At 40.2% G+C, this 18165-nt stretch overlaps 2 protein-coding genes across 7 annotated transcripts in view; both read right to left on the reverse strand.

The window, feature by feature from the left end:
* Window positions 1-18165, reverse strand: part of LOC122724923 (putative disease resistance RPP13-like protein 1) — a 52488-nt gene that overhangs the window by 17724 nt on the left and 16599 nt on the right. The window contains exon 2 of the mRNA XM_043961166.1: window positions 16160-16185. The gene's annotated coding sequence lies outside the window, so the exon portion shown is untranslated. The remainder of the gene's footprint in view (window positions 1-16159; window positions 16186-18165) is intronic.
* Window positions 1-18165, reverse strand: part of LOC110608164 (putative disease resistance protein At3g14460) — a 45524-nt gene that overhangs the window by 12604 nt on the left and 14755 nt on the right. Inside the window, exons 1-3 of one of the 6 annotated variants that reach the window (XR_006352338.1) lie at window positions 12030-16234; window positions 11698-11747; window positions 10790-11158 (exon numbers count right to left, since the gene is read on the reverse strand). Coding sequence is in view for 3 of the 6 variants with exons in the window: in XM_043961160.1 (XP_043817095.1) it covers window positions 12059-16120 (4062 nt within the window). In the remaining 3 variants the exon portion in view is untranslated. Of the gene's footprint in view, window positions 1-10789; window positions 11173-11393; window positions 11748-12029; window positions 16236-18165 lie in introns of those variants that run through there. The other 5 variants (XR_006352340.1, XR_006352339.1, XM_043961160.1 and 2 more) reach the window with 5 other exon arrangements.

Raw genomic sequence — 18165 nt, forward strand, 5'->3', positions numbered from 1 at the left:
TTCATGATGCATGAACAATGCTCAAAACTTTAAAATTTATTTACTTTAAACGTAAAGGTTTATTCCACTCACCTCTGGATAGCTCTGACCAGACACTGGGGCAACAGACTCACTGCTGGGGTCCTCGGTTCCTCGGGTCCGAACCTACACAGGTGGACTCAAATGAGGGACCAACATACAAGAACATAACTCTAAACTATTCCCCAAAAACCCCTTAAAACATCATGGAATAATCATAGAAAAACATGCAAGAAAGGGCTGGACAGGGCACTTTCGGCGGCAGGTTCGGCGGCCGAAAGTCCCTCCAGAGCCGAAAGTCAGGCAGGTTCGGCGGCACCTTCGGCGGCCGAAACTCCCAGACAGAGGCGAAACTCATGCATGTTCGGCGGCACCTTCGGCGGCTGAAAGTCCCAGACAGAGACGAAAGTCTCCTTTCAGGGGCAAGCTTCGGCAGCCGAAGGCTGCCTCCACAAGCATGTTCGGCGGCCGAAAGTTCCTTCGGCTGCCGAACCTGGTTTCTCCCAGAATGGCAGAAACTCAGCTCCCCTATGCATTTATGCCTCCTATCTCATCCAAACATGCATAAACCTATTCTACAACATTCCTCAATCATACACAAGCAAACATACAAGCTCCTAGGGGCATCAAACCATCAAAACCCCAACTACAACACACAAGCAACTCACATTGTTCAAAATCACATCAAAAACCCATAAGCTCAACATAAGCTACACATGCATTTTCTACCCCATGAACTTGCATAAAACTTGCTCAAAACATAAAGTAAGCTAGAGATCGACTCTTACCTCTTGAAGATCGAGGGTGGAGGCGACCAAACTTGGAGTTGGGAGAGATTTGAGTTCTTGAACCTCAAAGCTCCAAAACTTTGCTCAAAAGCTCAAATCTTCAAAACGAAGTTAAAACAAATGAAAAACTTGAAAGATCTAGAGGAAAAACATCAAAGATCTGTGAGGGGTGGCGGAAAGCTCACCTTGGCCGAAAATGGGGAAAAGCTCGCCCGTTTTCGGCTAAGGGACCCTTTTATAGTGCCTGGCCAGGCCACGTTCGGGGGCCGAATGTGCCTCCGCATGCATGCCATGTTCGGCTGCCGAACTTGAGGTTCGGCGGCCGAACCTCAAGTTCGGCACTTATGCTTTCGGGGGCCTAAAGGCGCTCCCGAAGGCATGCATGTTCGGCGGCCGAACTTGAGGTTCGGCGGCCGAACCTGAGTTTTCCTCCAAGGTTGTTTTTATGCAAAAACTCATTTCCATTTTACTTAAAACCATGAAATACCTTAAAACATTTTATGAAAACATGGTTCTACCCTACTAGAGGCTTCCGACATCCGAGATTCCACCGGACGGTAGGAATTCCGATACCGGAGTCTAGCCGGGTATTACATTCTCCCCCCCTTAAGAACATTTGTCCCCGAATGTTTCTCAACTAGCACATAGCATGGCATAAAACATAACATACATACATACATAGCACATAAACACATAGAGATCTAACCTTAAAAGAGATGAGGGTACTGCTGGAGCATAGACTCCCGTGTCTCCCAAGTGCATTCCTCCAAATTGTGGTGGTTCCACAGGACTTTCACCATCGGGATTTCCTTGTTTCTTAGCTTTCTGATCTGGGTGTCTATGATCCGTACTGGCTGTTCAACATAGGTGAGATCCTCTTGGACCTCCACATCAGGCTCACTAAGAACCTTGCTCGGATCTAACACAAACTTCCTCAACATCGAAACATGGAAAACCGGATGGATTCTTTCCATTGAAGCAGGTAAATCCAGCTTGTACGACACATTCCCAATCTTTTGCAAGATTTCGAAGGGCCCGATGTATCGTGGGGCTAGTTTACCTTTCTTTCCAAAGCGAACCACTCCTTTCATAGGAGACACCTTGAGCAATACCAGATCCCCCTCCTGAAACTCGACCTGCCTTCTGCGGATGTCTGCATAACTCTTCTGTCTGCTTGCAGCAGTCTTGATTCTTTCTCTGATTATGGGTACTACTCTGCTGGTAATCTCAACTAGCTCAGGCCCTGCCAAGGCCTTTTCTCCCACTTCTTCCCAGCAAACAGGTGATCTGCACTTCCTCCTATACAAAGCTTCATATGGAGTCATCCCGATGCTAGCATGATGGCTGTTATTATAGGCAAACTCCACCAAAGGTAGATGCTGCCTCCAAGAACCGCCAAAGTCCAGCACACACATCCTGAGCATATCCTCTATGGTCTGGATGGTCCTTTCTGACTGTCCGTCCGTCTGTGGATGGAAAGCAGTACTGAAATCCAACCTAGTACCCATGGCGTTCTGCAGACTCCGCCAAAATCTGGAGGTGAACTGGGGCCCTCTATCTGACACTATCAAAATAGGAACCCCATGCAGTCTGACGATCTCATCGACATACACTTGCGCCAACTTGTCCACAGAATAGCCACTCCTGACAGGGATGAAGTGAGCAGATTTAGTGAGTCTGTCCACAATCACCCATATGGAGTCCACTCTGTTGGACGCTGCCGGTAACCCCACTACGAAGTCCATAGCTATATTTTCCCATTTTCATTCTGGAATAGGTAGCGGGTTAAGCATTCCAGCCGGCTTCTGATGTTCCAGCTTCACCCTCTGACACACTTCGCAGGCTGACACAAACTGTGCCACTTCTTTCTTCATAGCTGGCCACCAATAAACCTTCTTTAGATCTTGATACATCTTGGTGGCTCCGGGGTGAACGCTGTATCTTGCATTATGAGCCTCTCTCATAATGTCTCCTTTTAGCCCAATGTCATCTGGTACACATAGTCTGCTCCCATAGCGGAGGATCCCCTTGCTGTCAAATCTGAACTCACTATCATTGCCTGACTGAACAGTCCTGGCAATCTTCACTAACTCCGGGTCCTCATGCTGTTTCTGAGCCACCTGCTCCAGAAACACGGGTGCCACTCTCATCTGGGCCACCAAGGCACCTGTACCAGACAACTCCATCTGTAGACCTTCCTCAATGAGCTTGTAAAACTCCTTCACCACTGGCCTCCTCTCTGCCGATATGTGGGATAAACTGCCGAGTGATTTCCGGCTTAAGGCGTCTGCCACAACGTTCGCCTTACCCGGATGGTACTGAATCTTGCAATCATAGTCACTCAGCAGCTCCACCCATCTCCTCTGTCTCAAATTCAAATCTCTTTGACTCAGGATGTACTGCAGCCTTTTATGATCCGTGAAGATCTCACATTTAACCCCATAGAGGTAGTGCCTCCACATCTTGAGTGCAAAGATTACTGCTGCCATCTCCAGGTCATGTGTGGGGTAATTCAACTCATGCTTCTTCAGCTGCCTAGAAGCATAAGCGATCACCCTCTCATTCTGCATTAGTACACAACCCAGTCTCACACGGGATGCATCACAAAAGACTGTAAAGTCCTCATCACTAGATGGCAGAGCTAGAACTGGTGCTGAAGTCAACCTCTTCTTAAGTTCTTCAAAACTCTCTTCACACTGGTCGGTCCACAGAAACTTCTAATTCTTCCTGGTTAGTCTGGTCAGAGGAGCTGCTATCTTTGAGAAGTCCTGAACGAACCTCCTGTAGTAACCTGCCAAACTCAAGAAACTTCTAATCTCTGTCACTGAAGTGGGTCTAGGCCAGTTAGCCACAGTTTCTGTCTTCTTGGGGTCCACCTCAATCCCATTCTCTAACACTACATGCCCCAAGAACAAAATGCTCCTCAGCCAGAACTCACATTTAGAGAACTTGGCATACAAGCCATGTTCCCTCAAGGTCTGCAAGACCAACCGCAGATGATGGGCATGCTCCTCTGCATTCCTGGAATACACTATGATATCATCTATGAAGACAATAACGAAGTGATCCAGGTATTGGCTAAACACTCTGTTCATGAGATCCATGAATGCTGCAGGGGCGTTGTTTAACCCGAACGGCATTACAAGGAATTCAAAATGCCCATATCTGGTCCTGAAAGCTGTCTTTGGCACGTCTTCTTCTCTTATCCTCAGCTGATGGTACCCAGATCTCAGATCTATTTTGGAGAAACAACCCGCTCCGGCTAGCTGGTCGAATAGATCATCGATCCTTGGCAGAGGGTACCTATTCTTGGTAGTGACTTTGTTCAACTGCCTGTAGTCGATACAAAGTCTAAGGGATCCATCCTTCTTTCTCACAAACAAGACCGGAGCACCCCAAGGTGAGGTACTCTATCGGATGAAGCCCCTTTCTACCAGCTCCTGTAATTGCTCCTTCAACTCCTTCAACTCGGCTGGGGCCATCCTGTAGGGAGGGATAGAGATCGGTCTAGCTCCAGGCATCAATTCTATCTCGAACTCTATCTCCCTAGCAGGTGGTAAACCTGGAAGCTCATCTGGAAAGACATCCTGAAACTCTCTGACAACTGGCACCGAGGCTGGCTCCCTGACCTGACTGTCTAGCTCTCTCACATGAGCTAAGTACCCCTGACATCCCTTCCTAAGCAACCTACGAGCCTGAAGAGCTGATATCAGACCTCTAGGTGTGCCCCTCTTGTCTCCTCTGAAGACGACCTCTGACCCGTTCTGATCTCTGAACTTGACTACCTTGTCTCTGCAGTCCAAGGTAGCACCATGGGTAGATAGCCAATCCATCCCTAGAATGATGTCAAAGTCTGTCAAATCTAGAACCACAAGGTCGGCGGAGAGGCATCTTCCCTCAACAAAAACTGGACTGTACTGGCAGACTGACTCTGCCACTGACGGGTCACACTTGGGTCCACTGACCCATAGGGGACACTCTAACCCAGAGACTATCAGACCCAACCTCTCAACGGCTCTCGGAGCAATAAATGAATGAGATGCACCCGGGTCCATTAATGCATACACATCAGAACACCCAATGACGAGATTACCTGACACCACGGTGTTGGATGTGTTAGCCTCCTGCTGAGTCATGGTGAAGATCCTGGCTGGAGCTGATGGACCTTCACCTCGGGAACCAGAAGAAGAGGCTGCCCCTCTCCCTCTACCTCTGCCACTGCCCTGAGTTGTGGCTGGAGCTGCTGGCTGTGCCACACTACCGGAAGCTGTCTGCTGGGGCTGGCCTATAAAAGGTGCTCTAGGACACTCCCGAGCTATGTGTCCCTCCTGTCCGCATCTGAAACATGTATTAGTCCCAGCTCGACACACTCCCCTGTGCGGCCTTCCACATCTCTGGCATTCTGTACCATCTGAGCTTGAGCTCGAACCACCACCAAATCCCAGACCGGATTTCAACTTATTCCAAAACTTATTCTTCTTCGGCTTCTTGGTGGTGTTATCCCACCTCTTCTTACTTGAGCTCTGAGAAGAGAGACCTGGCCCTCCTCTGCCTGGGGTCTTAACCCTTGAAGACTGGTTCACTGACTGCTTCACTGACCCCTCAACTATGGCACTCGCCTCCATCCTTCGAGCCATATCCACCACAGTGTGGAAACTTTCCCTCTCAACTGACTGAATCAACGAGGAGTACCTAGAATGCAGCTTCATCACATATCTCTTGGCTTTCTTCGTATCTGAATCTAGAGCTTGCCCTGAAAAAGGCAATAGCTCCAAGAATTTATCTGTGAACTCCTCTACACTCATGTGCTCTGTCTGCCTCAGTTGCTCAAAGTCAATCATTTTCAGTTCTCTGGAACTGTCTGGAAAAGCCCATCCAGCGAACTCATTCGCAAATTCCTCCCATGTCATGCCGTCTAGTCTCGGGTCCACATAACACTTGAACCATTCCCGTGCCTTCTTGCACTTTAAGGTGAACCCTGCCATCTGAATGGCCCTGCTATCACTCGCCCCTAGCTCATCAGTTATTGTCTTTACTACTCTCAGATACTCAAAGGGGTCATCCCCTGACTTGTATTTGGGAGCATCCAGCTTAAGGTAATCTGTCATCTTTACCTTGCTCCCATCGGCTGAGCTAGGTCTAGGAGGTTGAGTAACTGGGGCTGCTGGTTCTGTAGGTGGTGGAGGTGGGGGTGCGGCATTCCCCGAGGTGGGGTTTGCCGGGTTTGGATAGAAGGGTGAGGGTGGATAAGCTGGGTACTGTGTGTAAGGTGGATAGAAAGGTGGATAAGGCATGTAGGTAGGGTAGGGGTTAAAGCTGGAGTAATCCGATGTACCTCCCATCGGATACCCTGAACCCTGTGGGAAGGGTGGATAGTGGGGTGGAAAACCATACCCCGAGGCATGAACGCCTCCCTGAGACTCCCCTGTCCCTTCTTCCTCCATGCTAACATCCAGGTTCTCATCCCTCCTCTGATCCTCTTCTGTAACCTCCCTCACATCTGAAGAACCTCCTCCTCTATCTGTCCCCCTTCTGCTAGCATCAAAAGACCTTCTAGGGTCCCTTGACACTCTTTCTCTGTTGGCTCTACAAGACATTGCCCTAGGCAATGTAGGAGGACGAGCGCTCGTGCCCTCATCCTCAGGTGGCACTCCAGTCAATCTTGCAGATCGACGGGTTCCTCTCATCCTGTTTTCTGAAAAACAGTACACATCACACAAACATCAGCATCATATGGTTCATGTGGGCACACATGAACCCTCATCTCATAAACATATCATTCATATCATAGCATCAATGCACATGTATATAATTATGGCATTTCACATCATCATACAAGACAGGACTCCACATCTTATCCTAGTGGACATGATCTTCCTATTGTGCTTGACCTTCTAGAACATCTATGAGCCCGACACTCTAGGTCCGATCCTATGAACCTAGGGCTCTGATACCATTATGTAACGATCCGAAAATCGGACCGCTACCGGCGCTAGGATCCGGGTAGGCTTAAGGCCGCCAAGACCCGTAGCAAGCCTGACTTGCAACCTGAAAACCTGTTTAATCCCATACATGATCACAACATACAAAAAAAATTAAAACTTTTCTTTCATACATCCAACTCAACCTGAACATACACTGCACATAGCCATAATCATAATCATGATCCCTCTGTGGGATCTCATCAATGCCCCAATGGGCGATATATCATAAGATGAGTTGGCTTTCATGAACATAATAAAACATTTTTGATCATGTAATAAAAGGGATACCTCATACACAATGTCAAGCACAATATCTAATCCTCAATATCATTACATGACTGAACTGTACTTTTACATAACATTAATACATCTATCATGTCCACACTAACTATTACATACACGTGACGTCATTTCTCTTGTAAACCTCCTGGTCTACCCTGTACCTGCAATCCTGGGGAAATGGAGAGGGGTGAGCTACTAGAGCCCAGTGAGCAGAATAATAAAACATTTAAAACATATGATAACATGAAATGCATCACATCACAGCTAATCACATCAAGGATGAACTTGTCACCAATAGCCCTCTACATGGTCCAACTGTGCCAGAATGTAGAATGGGTCCTGATCTTTCCCTTACATATCATAACATAACAATGTCCAACTGTGCCAGAACGTAGAATGGGTCCTGGTCTTTCCCTTACATAGTGCCAGCGAACGTAGAATGGGTCCCACTGGTCTTACTTTCCGTACCGTACATATCGTATCGTCATATCATAGATCGAGGGCTATGGATCATTCAACATTCATCCACATCAACATCAAAATGTGCAATGCAACATATTCGTGAATACTAATGCAAGCAACCTAATTCATCACATGGCATTCATGATGCATGAACAATGCTCAAAACTTTAAAATTTATTTACTTTAAATGTAAAGGTTTATTCCACTCACCTCTGGATAGCTCTGACCAGACACTGGGGCAACAGACTCACTGCTGGGGTCCTCGGTTCCTCGGGTCCGAACCTACACAGGTGGACTCAAATGAGGGACCAACATACAAGAACATAACTCTAAACTATTCCCCAAAAACCCCTTAAAACATCATGGAATAATCATAGAAAAACATGCAAGAAAGGGCTGGACAGGGCACTTTCGGCGGCAGGTTCGGCGGCCGAAAGTCCCTCTAGAGCCGAAAGTCAGGCAGGTTCGGCGGCACCTTCGGCGGCCGAAACTCCCAGACAGAGGCGAAACTCATGCATGTTCGGCGGCACCTTCGGCGGCTGAAAGTCCCAGACAGAGACGAAAGTCTCCTTTCGGGGGCAAGCTTCGGCAGCCGAAGGCTGCCTCCACAAGCATGTTCGGCGGCCGAAAGTTCCTTCGGCTGCCGAACCTGGTTTCTCCCAGAATGGCAGAAACTCAGCTCCCCTATGCATTTATGCCTCCTATCTCATCCAAACATGCATAAACCTATTCTACAACATTCCTCAATCATACACAAGCAAACATACAAGCTCCTAGGGGCATCAAACCATCAAAACCCCAACTACAACACACAAGCAACTCACATTGTTCAAAATCACATCAAAAACCCATAAGCTCAACATAAGCTACACATGCATTTTCTACCCCATGAACTTGCATAAAACTTGCTCAAAACATAAAGTAAGCTAGAGATCGACTCTTACCTCTTGAAGATCGAGGGTGGAGGTGACCAAACTTGGAGTTGGGAGAGATTTGAGTTCTTGAACCTCAAAGCTCCAAAACTTTGCTCAAAAGCTCAAATCTTCAAAACGAAGTTAAAACAAATGAAAAACTTGAAAGATCTAGAGGAAAAACATCAAAGATCTTTGAGGGGCGGAGGAAAGCTCACCTTGGCCGAAAATGGGGAAAAGCTCGCCCGTTTTCGGCTAAGGGACCCTTTTATAGTGCCTGGCCAGGCCACGTTCGGGGGCCGAATGTGCCTCCGCATGCATGCCATGTTCGGCGGCCGAACTTGAGGTTCGGCGGCCGAACCTGGACTTCCTCACTTATGCTTTCGGGGGCCTAAAGGCGCTCCCGAAGGCATGCATGTTCGGCGGCCGAACTTGAGGTTCGGCGGCCGAACCTGAGTTTTCCTCCAAGGTTGTTTTTATGCAAAAACTCATTTCCATTTTACTTAAAACCATGAAATACCTTAAAACATTTTATGAAAACATGGTTCTACCCTACTAGAGGCTTCCGACATCCGAGATTCCACCGGACGGTAGGAATTCCGATACCGGAGTCTAGCCGGGTATTACACTAAAACTCCCTCCAAAACTTTCGATCTTCATGTGAAAGTTCCTTCATGACCATCTACCAACAAATGAGAGGCTGCACAGCCTGGAAATCTCTTCGTGCTCTAATTGTAAGCTTTATGGTATGACAGAATCATCAGGCCATATTTTCTTCCAATGTCCTTGAGCAGAACAAGTTTGATTGATCTCGTCTTTAATGTTGAGGGTAGTAAGTTTGAACAGCTCATCACCAAAAGAATATTGGAATGAAATTAAATCATTCCTAAGGAGCAATGACCATAATGCCAAGTGGGAGAGAATGATAGTCTTTCTATTGTGACAGTTATGGAAAGGGCAAAATGAACCTAATTTTTAAGGATATAAACATTCAAGTAAATCATTCAATAAGTGCAGCGTTGAGATATTTGAATGAGTTTCTGAGTGATATGCTAAATACATGTCCAATACAATCACGATTTGATCAAATTGACATGGAATGTGAAAGACCTGCTAGAGAAATAGTTAAAATCAATTTTAATGGGACGGTGAATGGCACGAAAAATAGAGGATAAAATAGAAGATTAATTGTGATAATTATCCAAAATGATGAAAAGGAACCGTCCTAAGCTAAAGGTGCAAAAGATTAATAAGAATAATTGACTCTTTAATTCTAGAAGCAATAGCAGCAAGAGAGGTCGTTAGTGTAGCATCTAATTATAAGGTCAAAAGAGTTTATATTGAAGGAGATTCTATAAAAATCAATTTGAGTTTTAAAAAGAAACTAAATTTAATTTAGCGATCAAGGATAATAACACTCTAATTTTTTTATGATAAATTATTTAAATATTACTTTTAGTTATATAACTAAAAAGAAGAATAAAACAGCTCATTATTTAATAAAAGGACACTAATCAATGATTTTTTCTTTTATATAATTTTTGACTTAATCAAATTTTGTATCTTCCATTTTATCCGTTAAGGATCAAGAATATAATTTTTAAAAAACAAAAAAAAAAAAAAAAGTAGTCTTCGGAGGACATTAGTGGAGAAGGATTTTTTTTTTTTAATTAATTAATGAAAAAATGAAAATTAAATTAATTGAACTCCCACATTTAATCTGATAAAAAATATATTTAAATTTAAAAATCTAAAAAATTTTAAATTTTAATTATAAAAAAAATCAAATTAATTGGATAATTGGATGTGACATGCGGATATGCTTTTTCTGCCATTATATAAAGTTTTTTTCGGGACAAGTCTTGTTTTGTATTTATTCTTAGTTTACAAAATTTTTAAGTGTGTTTTATTTGAATGAAAAAAACAAAATTAATTATCCTAAAAAAGTTTAGCTTGCATGTTCTATTTCTTGTTCTTTTTTCCATTTTCTCCATTAAATTCACCCTTTATTTTCTTTTCATCAATTCTGCATTCAATCAGATATAACAATATCTTTAATCCTTTAAAATATCAATTTAAACCTATAATTTTGAATACATGCTTCTGAAAATAATATAATTTTATTGTACTTTTACAAGCAATTGAAGGAAGAAATTTGTAGATAATTAAAAATAATTTAGATTGTAAATCAATATTAAATTAAAAATACTTAAGTTTGCAAAGAGAAAAGAAAAAAAAAATATAATGGGTGAATTAATTGTGAAAATGAAAAGAAAAAAGGCAAAAGAAAAAAAAAAAAAGAAAAAGAAAGCATTCAAGTAAAATTTCTCCAGATTAATTGAAGTACGTTTAGAAATATCCTAAATATAAGCAGTAAGTAGACAAGAGTCGAAGTGTAAATATACAAATTTTCCCTTTTCACAGTAAACTTAGCAATAAGTGAAATTAGGAAGACAACAATCGCAACCCACAGAGGGTAGAAGCATAATCAACAAAAACTGAAAATTAAAGCAAAAAATACAGAATGTCCAGAGGTGGAGAGTACAAAATCCAGAAATAACAGCAAGTCACTCTTCGTAAGAGCAGAGATGAGGATGCATTCTGAGCTTTTGAGATTCAAAGCTTACAATCTGTTCATAAAACATAGCCGGGATCTGCTCAGCGAATTCCATCCAAATCTGCAGAAGTTCTGAGCTCACTTTCTACCATTTTCCTGTTGATGACAAACTGAAATCTATATTTGAAGGTTTCAAATCAAATAAAAAGTCTATATCAAAATTTAAAAAAATTAATATTATAAAAATCGAATCATTTTAAACTGAATTTATTTAATTTTTAATTTTAATTCTTTATAAAAAAAAATATTGAAACTGTATTAGATACGTATCGAAAAATTAGTTATATATATATTAATAATTTAATAATATTATAATTCCATCATTTTTCAACGTTTTTGCTCCATTAAAAAATTGATGGAGCAGTGATTAAGAGTCTGTCCAGACTGCAGCACCAATATATACCGACTATTACCATCCCCCATATCAACCAAGGACGGTATGGGCATAAAATATATGATAGACTATTACACAAGGAGTTTAGAGTCTCAAATTTCCTGATCCAAGACAGATTAGTAATCTTAACATTTTCCAACTTTCATGATCATCATCAGTGCATCCCACCAAAATCTGCAGAGTTGTTGAGCTTAGTTTTACCATTTCACTGCGACATACATAATTCAATAAGTTTCAGTACCTGAAAGGGAGCAGCTAGATTCCTTTTTGTTCCCAAGAAGCTGAAATTTCCTGATCATGTATAGCAATAACATGGATGGTCACAAATTGAATAACGGATAAGTTGATCAGAACAAAAGGAAAACACCCAATTTGTTCCTCTGCCATTAACATCATGTTTAAGAGAAAATAAAGTGATAGAATTCAATTCAATCGTGCTAAAAATCCATGAATTCAGAATTCAATTAAATATGAGTATTTGAAATAATTGAAAGGTCAACTGAATTGAAAAAAAGATGCTCACATCTGTATAATGCTGCATTATTTCAGAATAAGTACTCCAGGAATATTTACCTGATTGTTGGAGTGCTGCAAAGTCATCTTTAATTTTCTATATCAACACAGGGGATATCAGAAATGATGGGCCAGTAGTCTCCACCTTTATCTTTTAAGCAACGGTCCCGCAGCAGAGGGCAGCTGTGAATTCCTAGGCATTGAAGTGTAGCAGGAAGGCCCTCAGCTGGGAAGGACTGCAGTTTTGGGCACCGCCAAATTGTTAATATTTCAAGAGAGGTGAGCTTTTGGATACCCCTGGATATGGATTTTAGATTCTTGAATCCAATAATGCATAGGTGGGTAAGAGAAGTGGGAAGCAGAAAGCCGTCGTCATCCGGAAAGGAAATAAAATCTCCAGTTGACTCCACGTTCAGAACCAAACTTCTAAGAGAGGCGAGTCTGTGGAGTCCCCACTCTAGCATTGGCTGTTTCGTATTCAAGCGCTGCCAAATTTCAAGGGACGTTAGCTTAGGGGGTAAAGAACCTTCTCCTAAGGACTCCATACCTTTACATACTGATATAACTATAGATTGAAGGGAAGTGAGGTTTTGCATCTGATTGGGTAGAGACCTCAAATTTCTGCACCTCATAATTTGAAATGACACAAGCTTGGGGTTGGGCAATCCCATCTCTGGGAACAACTCTAATTGACGACAGCCCACTATTACTAAACATTCGAGACTCTGAAAGTCTTGCATATGATTGGATAGAGACCTCAATCCTTCACAGTGAGCTATTGTTAAAGAGATAAGAGAAGGGAGAGGCAATTCCTTCCCTGGAAACGACTCTAATTGAGGACAATTCTCTATGTGTAATTCTGTAAGATGAGAAAGCCCACAGTATAGCGAGTTTAAAAATTGTGGCGTCCAGTTGTGAATTCGAAGAGTCTTAAGGGAATATGGAAACTTTCCATTTGAAGAGCATCTGAGGGATTCACATCCAGAGATATACAATTCCTCGAGATGAGACGTCTCGCCACTGTAATTACTAGGACACACAATTCCTTCCGGCATAGACTCCAAAGATTTACAGCTCGTAATACGAAGACGTATCATGTTGTGCGGCAAACCCCCTGTTGGGAAGGAGACTAAACTTGTACATCCGTTTATTGTCAAATCTTTGAGAGATTTGAGGTCTTTCAGTCCACTTGGCAACTCCTTCAGATTTGGACACTCATCTATGTCCAAAACTTCGAGATTGCAAGGCAAAAGCCCTGGCTCTCCATCTACCAACGACACAAGCTCATCACATAACCTGATTTTCAAATACTTTAGACTAGTAAGACTGGTGGCATTAGTCACACTCCTGAGAATTGCCTCTTGACATTTTTCAAAATGAAGTCTTGTAAGTGATGGGAGAACTTTTGGTAATTCAACCAAAAGCGGGCAATCATCGATAACAAGATTTTCCAGGGAAGGAAGGAAGTTGGGCAGTTCTCCAACCAACTTGGGACACTCATATAGTTGAAGATCATGCAGCTTAGGAAATTTTGGCACAGAATCTTCACCCAGACCTTTAGACCAAGCCCACAGCTCCCACTCACCCATACTTCTAATCTCTAGTTCTTCCAAACAAGAAAAACATGAATCATCCTCATAAAACTCAACACCCACTTCTTTCACTCCACTCATATCTCCTATGCTCAACTTTTTTAATGACTTTAATCGTCCAAGTGGTGGCAATGATGTCATTTGGCGACACTTCCATAGCTGCACCTGCACCATGCCAGAGAATGAAGGCTCACCCAGCCATGATGGGAATTTCCTACCACCAAATGATGTAATTGATATGCTTGACAGACTTTGATGTGGCTGAATTGAGTCGAGAACTTGTTCTTCACGACTTGGGTTTCTCAAATCATCAAAACGTTCATCCGCTTCAGCCCATTCCAAGTGCAACTCAGTGATACCAGGCTTATCCTTCAAATTGACAATACCCGCATCTGGAATATCTGCTACTTCCACATTCTCTAAACTTGTAATATGAAGCTGCCCTCGAAGATCACAAAGTTTCTTTAGCTCTGTGATCCGACCATTGCTTTTCCCCACGATAAATTTGGTCAACACCCAGAGACTAGTCAAATTACCAATATGTGGTGGCATCTCTTTCAATTTCCTTGTGCCAATAATGTCAAGATGCTGCAAGTTGAGTAAATTGCATATGCCTTTAGGTAACTCAATAAGCTCATCACAATCACGCAACATTAGTGTCTGTAAGTTGAAGAGTTTATCCACTGATTCAGGCAATCCTTGGATTGGATTATCAGATAGGTTAAGGTAGCGTAAGTGCTTTAAGTCACCAATAGAATTTGGCAACTCCTTAATCTCATAACCAGCTAGAGATAGTGACCTTAAGCATTTTAATTTTGGTACCAACTCATGCACCACCTTACTAGTCATGTGGCATCTAAACGGATACTCCCGCACGGATAAAAATGTCCGCAAGTTCTTCATTCCATAGAAGCTTTGAAATCTTTGAGCAGTGTTTGTATAATGAGGAATAAATGATGAATGTCGAATCTTTGCATATGGTTTTGTACTCTCCAACTTATCAACCATATGTAAACATGTTTCCCCACTAACATAGCAAGCTAACTCAATAATTAGGTCATGCATTAAATATTTGGATTTATCATCAATCGATGGTTGAAAAAAGGATCTTGATAATAAATCATCAAAATATTTACGACCCAAATCTTCACTATCCTTCATTTTCTTCTGGTCATACAAGAACCCCTCAGCCATCCACAGCAAAACCAATTCATTCCTATCAAACTCGCGATCCTTTGGTAACATTGCGCAATAAGAGAAACATCGCTTCAAATGAGGTGGAAGATGAAGATAACTCAATCTTAAGAATGGAAGGATATTGCTCTCGTTCTCTGGTAATTCCCATATCTTACTCCTCGACACTTCCTTCCATGAATCAGGATTCGGTTCACCCCTTAAGATGCCTCCAAGAGCTTTTGCTGCTAAAGGTAATCCTCCACATCTTTCGACAATCTCGTCACCTATTTCTTTTAGCTCCAGATGGTCGTCAAAATTATTTGCTCCCAGAGCATGCTGGGCAAACACAGACATACATTCATTGTGTGAGAGCGTCTTAAGAGAATATGCTTGAGTGGCACCGATCCTTGACGAAACACGCTGACTTCGAGTCGTGACGATAACTCTGCTTTGAGGAGCCCCTGCTTCAAAAGGACCCCAAAACAGAGTCCATTGCTCATAGTTCTGGGTCCAAACATCATCTAGGACAACTAAAAACTTCTTCCCAGACAACTTTTGCTTCAATTTTACCTGAAGCACATTTAAATCTTTATCATCACCACCATCGCCCAGTTGAAGAAGAAATGTTTTTGTGACCCTGGAAACATCAAAATCTTCACCAACAGACACCCAGGCTTTTAAATCAAACTGCAACATGGGATCATTGTAGACTAGCTGAGCTAGAGTTGTCTTGCCAAGGCCTCCCATCCCAACTATGGAGATCACAGATACCTGGGCGTGACTTGTCTCAGCATTCAACAATTTCAACATCGCCTTCTTATCTTCCTCCCTACCATAAACCTTTGCTTCATTAACCAAAGAGGTTGCGGGTGGTCTTTCTGTCACATGGCTTACCCTCCTCGTAGTATATTCTGCTAAACGGAGTTCATCTTTCTGCTTTATGATCTCATATAATCTAGCACTAGTTTCCTCTATTTTGGCAACCATCTCAAGATTGAACTTAATAGTATTTAGATTTATATTCCCCCCACCACACATACCACAGAAAAACTCGTGGACCTTATTCTTCGGATGAACAGGTTCCTCTTTGAACTTGCGTTGCTGAACCTCCGTGGCAAGTTCATCAATGATATCCTCCAGGTCGTAAGCCAAGTCTCTGAGATCGCATAACCAGATCTTCACCGATCGATTTGCCGTCTGCTTCTCCTCTGCATCTTCGAGCACCTCATAAATTCGCTGGAGCATCTTTTCCCACTTCTTGAGTTGAGCAAAGACTTGATCTTGGCCTACGTATTTCATCAAGTCAATGGAGTTCAACCTGTCGAGAAGACCCTGAAAGCAAACAGAAAGGATAGAGCCAGCAGCAGCTACCGCAAATTCCATAGCAAAGAATGAGTTGTAAGAGAAGAAAGAAGCTACGAACTCTGAAGAAATTTGGATGAAGAAATTTGTAAACAACTGAAAATGAATTAGATATTACAATGGAATGAAGGCTGCAGAGCTCAACAGACATGGGGTCCCTATGGAGGGTCCCAATTATTATATTTTCTTTGTCTTATTTGTATGAGCTTAATATTCAATTAAGTTTTCTTCTTAACATTTTTTCTCATCCACTTGACATATCTATCCATGATCCTATGAGTTAATTCTATCGTAGACTTTATTTGGTAATAATTTGATATTTTATATTAATGCCTATTATTTTATATTTTGTATTAATATTTTGAAGAGATTTGATTATCTATGGGATATGTTTTGAAGAGATTTCAATTTACTATTCATGCTATATCGTGCACTATACTGTTAAAATTTTAACACTATACTGTTATGAGTAATTAAGTAAAGAAATTTGTAAACAACTGAAAGTAATAATATAAATTTTAATTAGTTAAAATTTAATTTCTTTACCAAATTAATGAGAATCACGTGGGAGAGAAACATGGTACAATAATTGGGTTATGCTGGGTCCCACCACCTTATCCTCTTGCAGAAGTTCTTGACTTTATTTTCAAATAAAATAAATTATATGTTATTTTAATGTCTGAATATATTATTTTTGCATTATTTATTAAATTAATATTATGTATAAATGATGTTAAGGAAGTGTTGCGAAAACATATATTTGCTAATAGATTTTTTTTAAAAGTATAGCTTATTTATTATTTAATTTTAATTTAAAAATAAAATATATTAATAAATTTACAGAAGCTTTTATAAAATTTTCAAAATATAATAAATGACTTTTTATTTTTTTATTAAAAAATATTTTTTTAATTATATTTATTTTTAATATAATATCTATACTTATAATTTTAAGCTTTTGATTATACTATTAAAGAACAGCAGAAACTTAACAGTAGATCTATAAACAATAATAATATAATTTTTATAACAAATATAATAAAATTTATTATAATAAAATATTTTAAAAATAAAAAATTAAGAAATATAAGACTTATTATAATTTTTTTAGTATTAATGATAAATAAAAAAGTTAAAATTACATCAAAGTAAAAATTCAGAAAAATAAATTTAAAAAATTTGGATTAAATTATATTAGTTTTAAAATTTTAAATTAAATTAAAAATTTAAATTTTTTTATTAATATTATTTATTAGGTAATATATAAATATAATAAAATAATTTATAATATTTTATTATTAAGAGACACTTTCTCCATTTAAGTTTTTATCTTAAATATAATATTAATAAAATTTATAATTTTGAATGGTTTTATCAATTTTAAAATTTTAAAATTAAATTATTAATAGTAAAAAGTTTTAAATTTTAATTAATATATATTACATTTTTTTATTAATAAAGTCTAGACACCAACCATGTGTGGAAATTTTCATTGAATTTATTTGAGAAAGAGAAATGTCAGGAGTTGGTGAAAATGAATGGTTGTAAGTAAGTCAAGGTCAATATTCAGCTTTTGCTTTGTAAAGGGGAATCATTCGAAAAGTCGTACAATGAATTATTTAAGAGAGAGAAGCCACGGCATAGTAGCCCTACTACTCACTTTTCGAGACACATGATACCTACTCTATATAGGTATATTAAATTTTAAAATAATTTATAATTTAATTTCTTAATATTATTATTATTATTAATTTATTTTAAAAATTTATTAAAATATTTTTAACTATTATTTTCATTAACAATATAATTTTTTCATCTGTTTATACCATTAAAAATAAAAAAAATAAATTACCTTTTCTTCTCTCCTCCTTATTTTTTCTTTTTCTTCTCCTTTCGATTTTTCCTGTCCTCTTTCTCTTTCTCCTTCTATTCTTCCTCTCATTTTCCTTTACTTTTTCTTCAATTTTTCTTTTTCTTCAATTTTAATTTCTTTTCCTTTTTTAAAACAAAAAATATAATTCTTTTTCTCATTATCATCATCTTAAAAAAGTTACTTATTAATAAAT

This window comes from Manihot esculenta, chromosome 10 (assembly GCF_001659605.2).
Source record: "Manihot esculenta cultivar AM560-2 chromosome 10, M.esculenta_v8, whole genome shotgun sequence".
NCBI classification, from domain to species: Eukaryota; Viridiplantae; Streptophyta; class Magnoliopsida; order Malpighiales; family Euphorbiaceae; genus Manihot; species Manihot esculenta.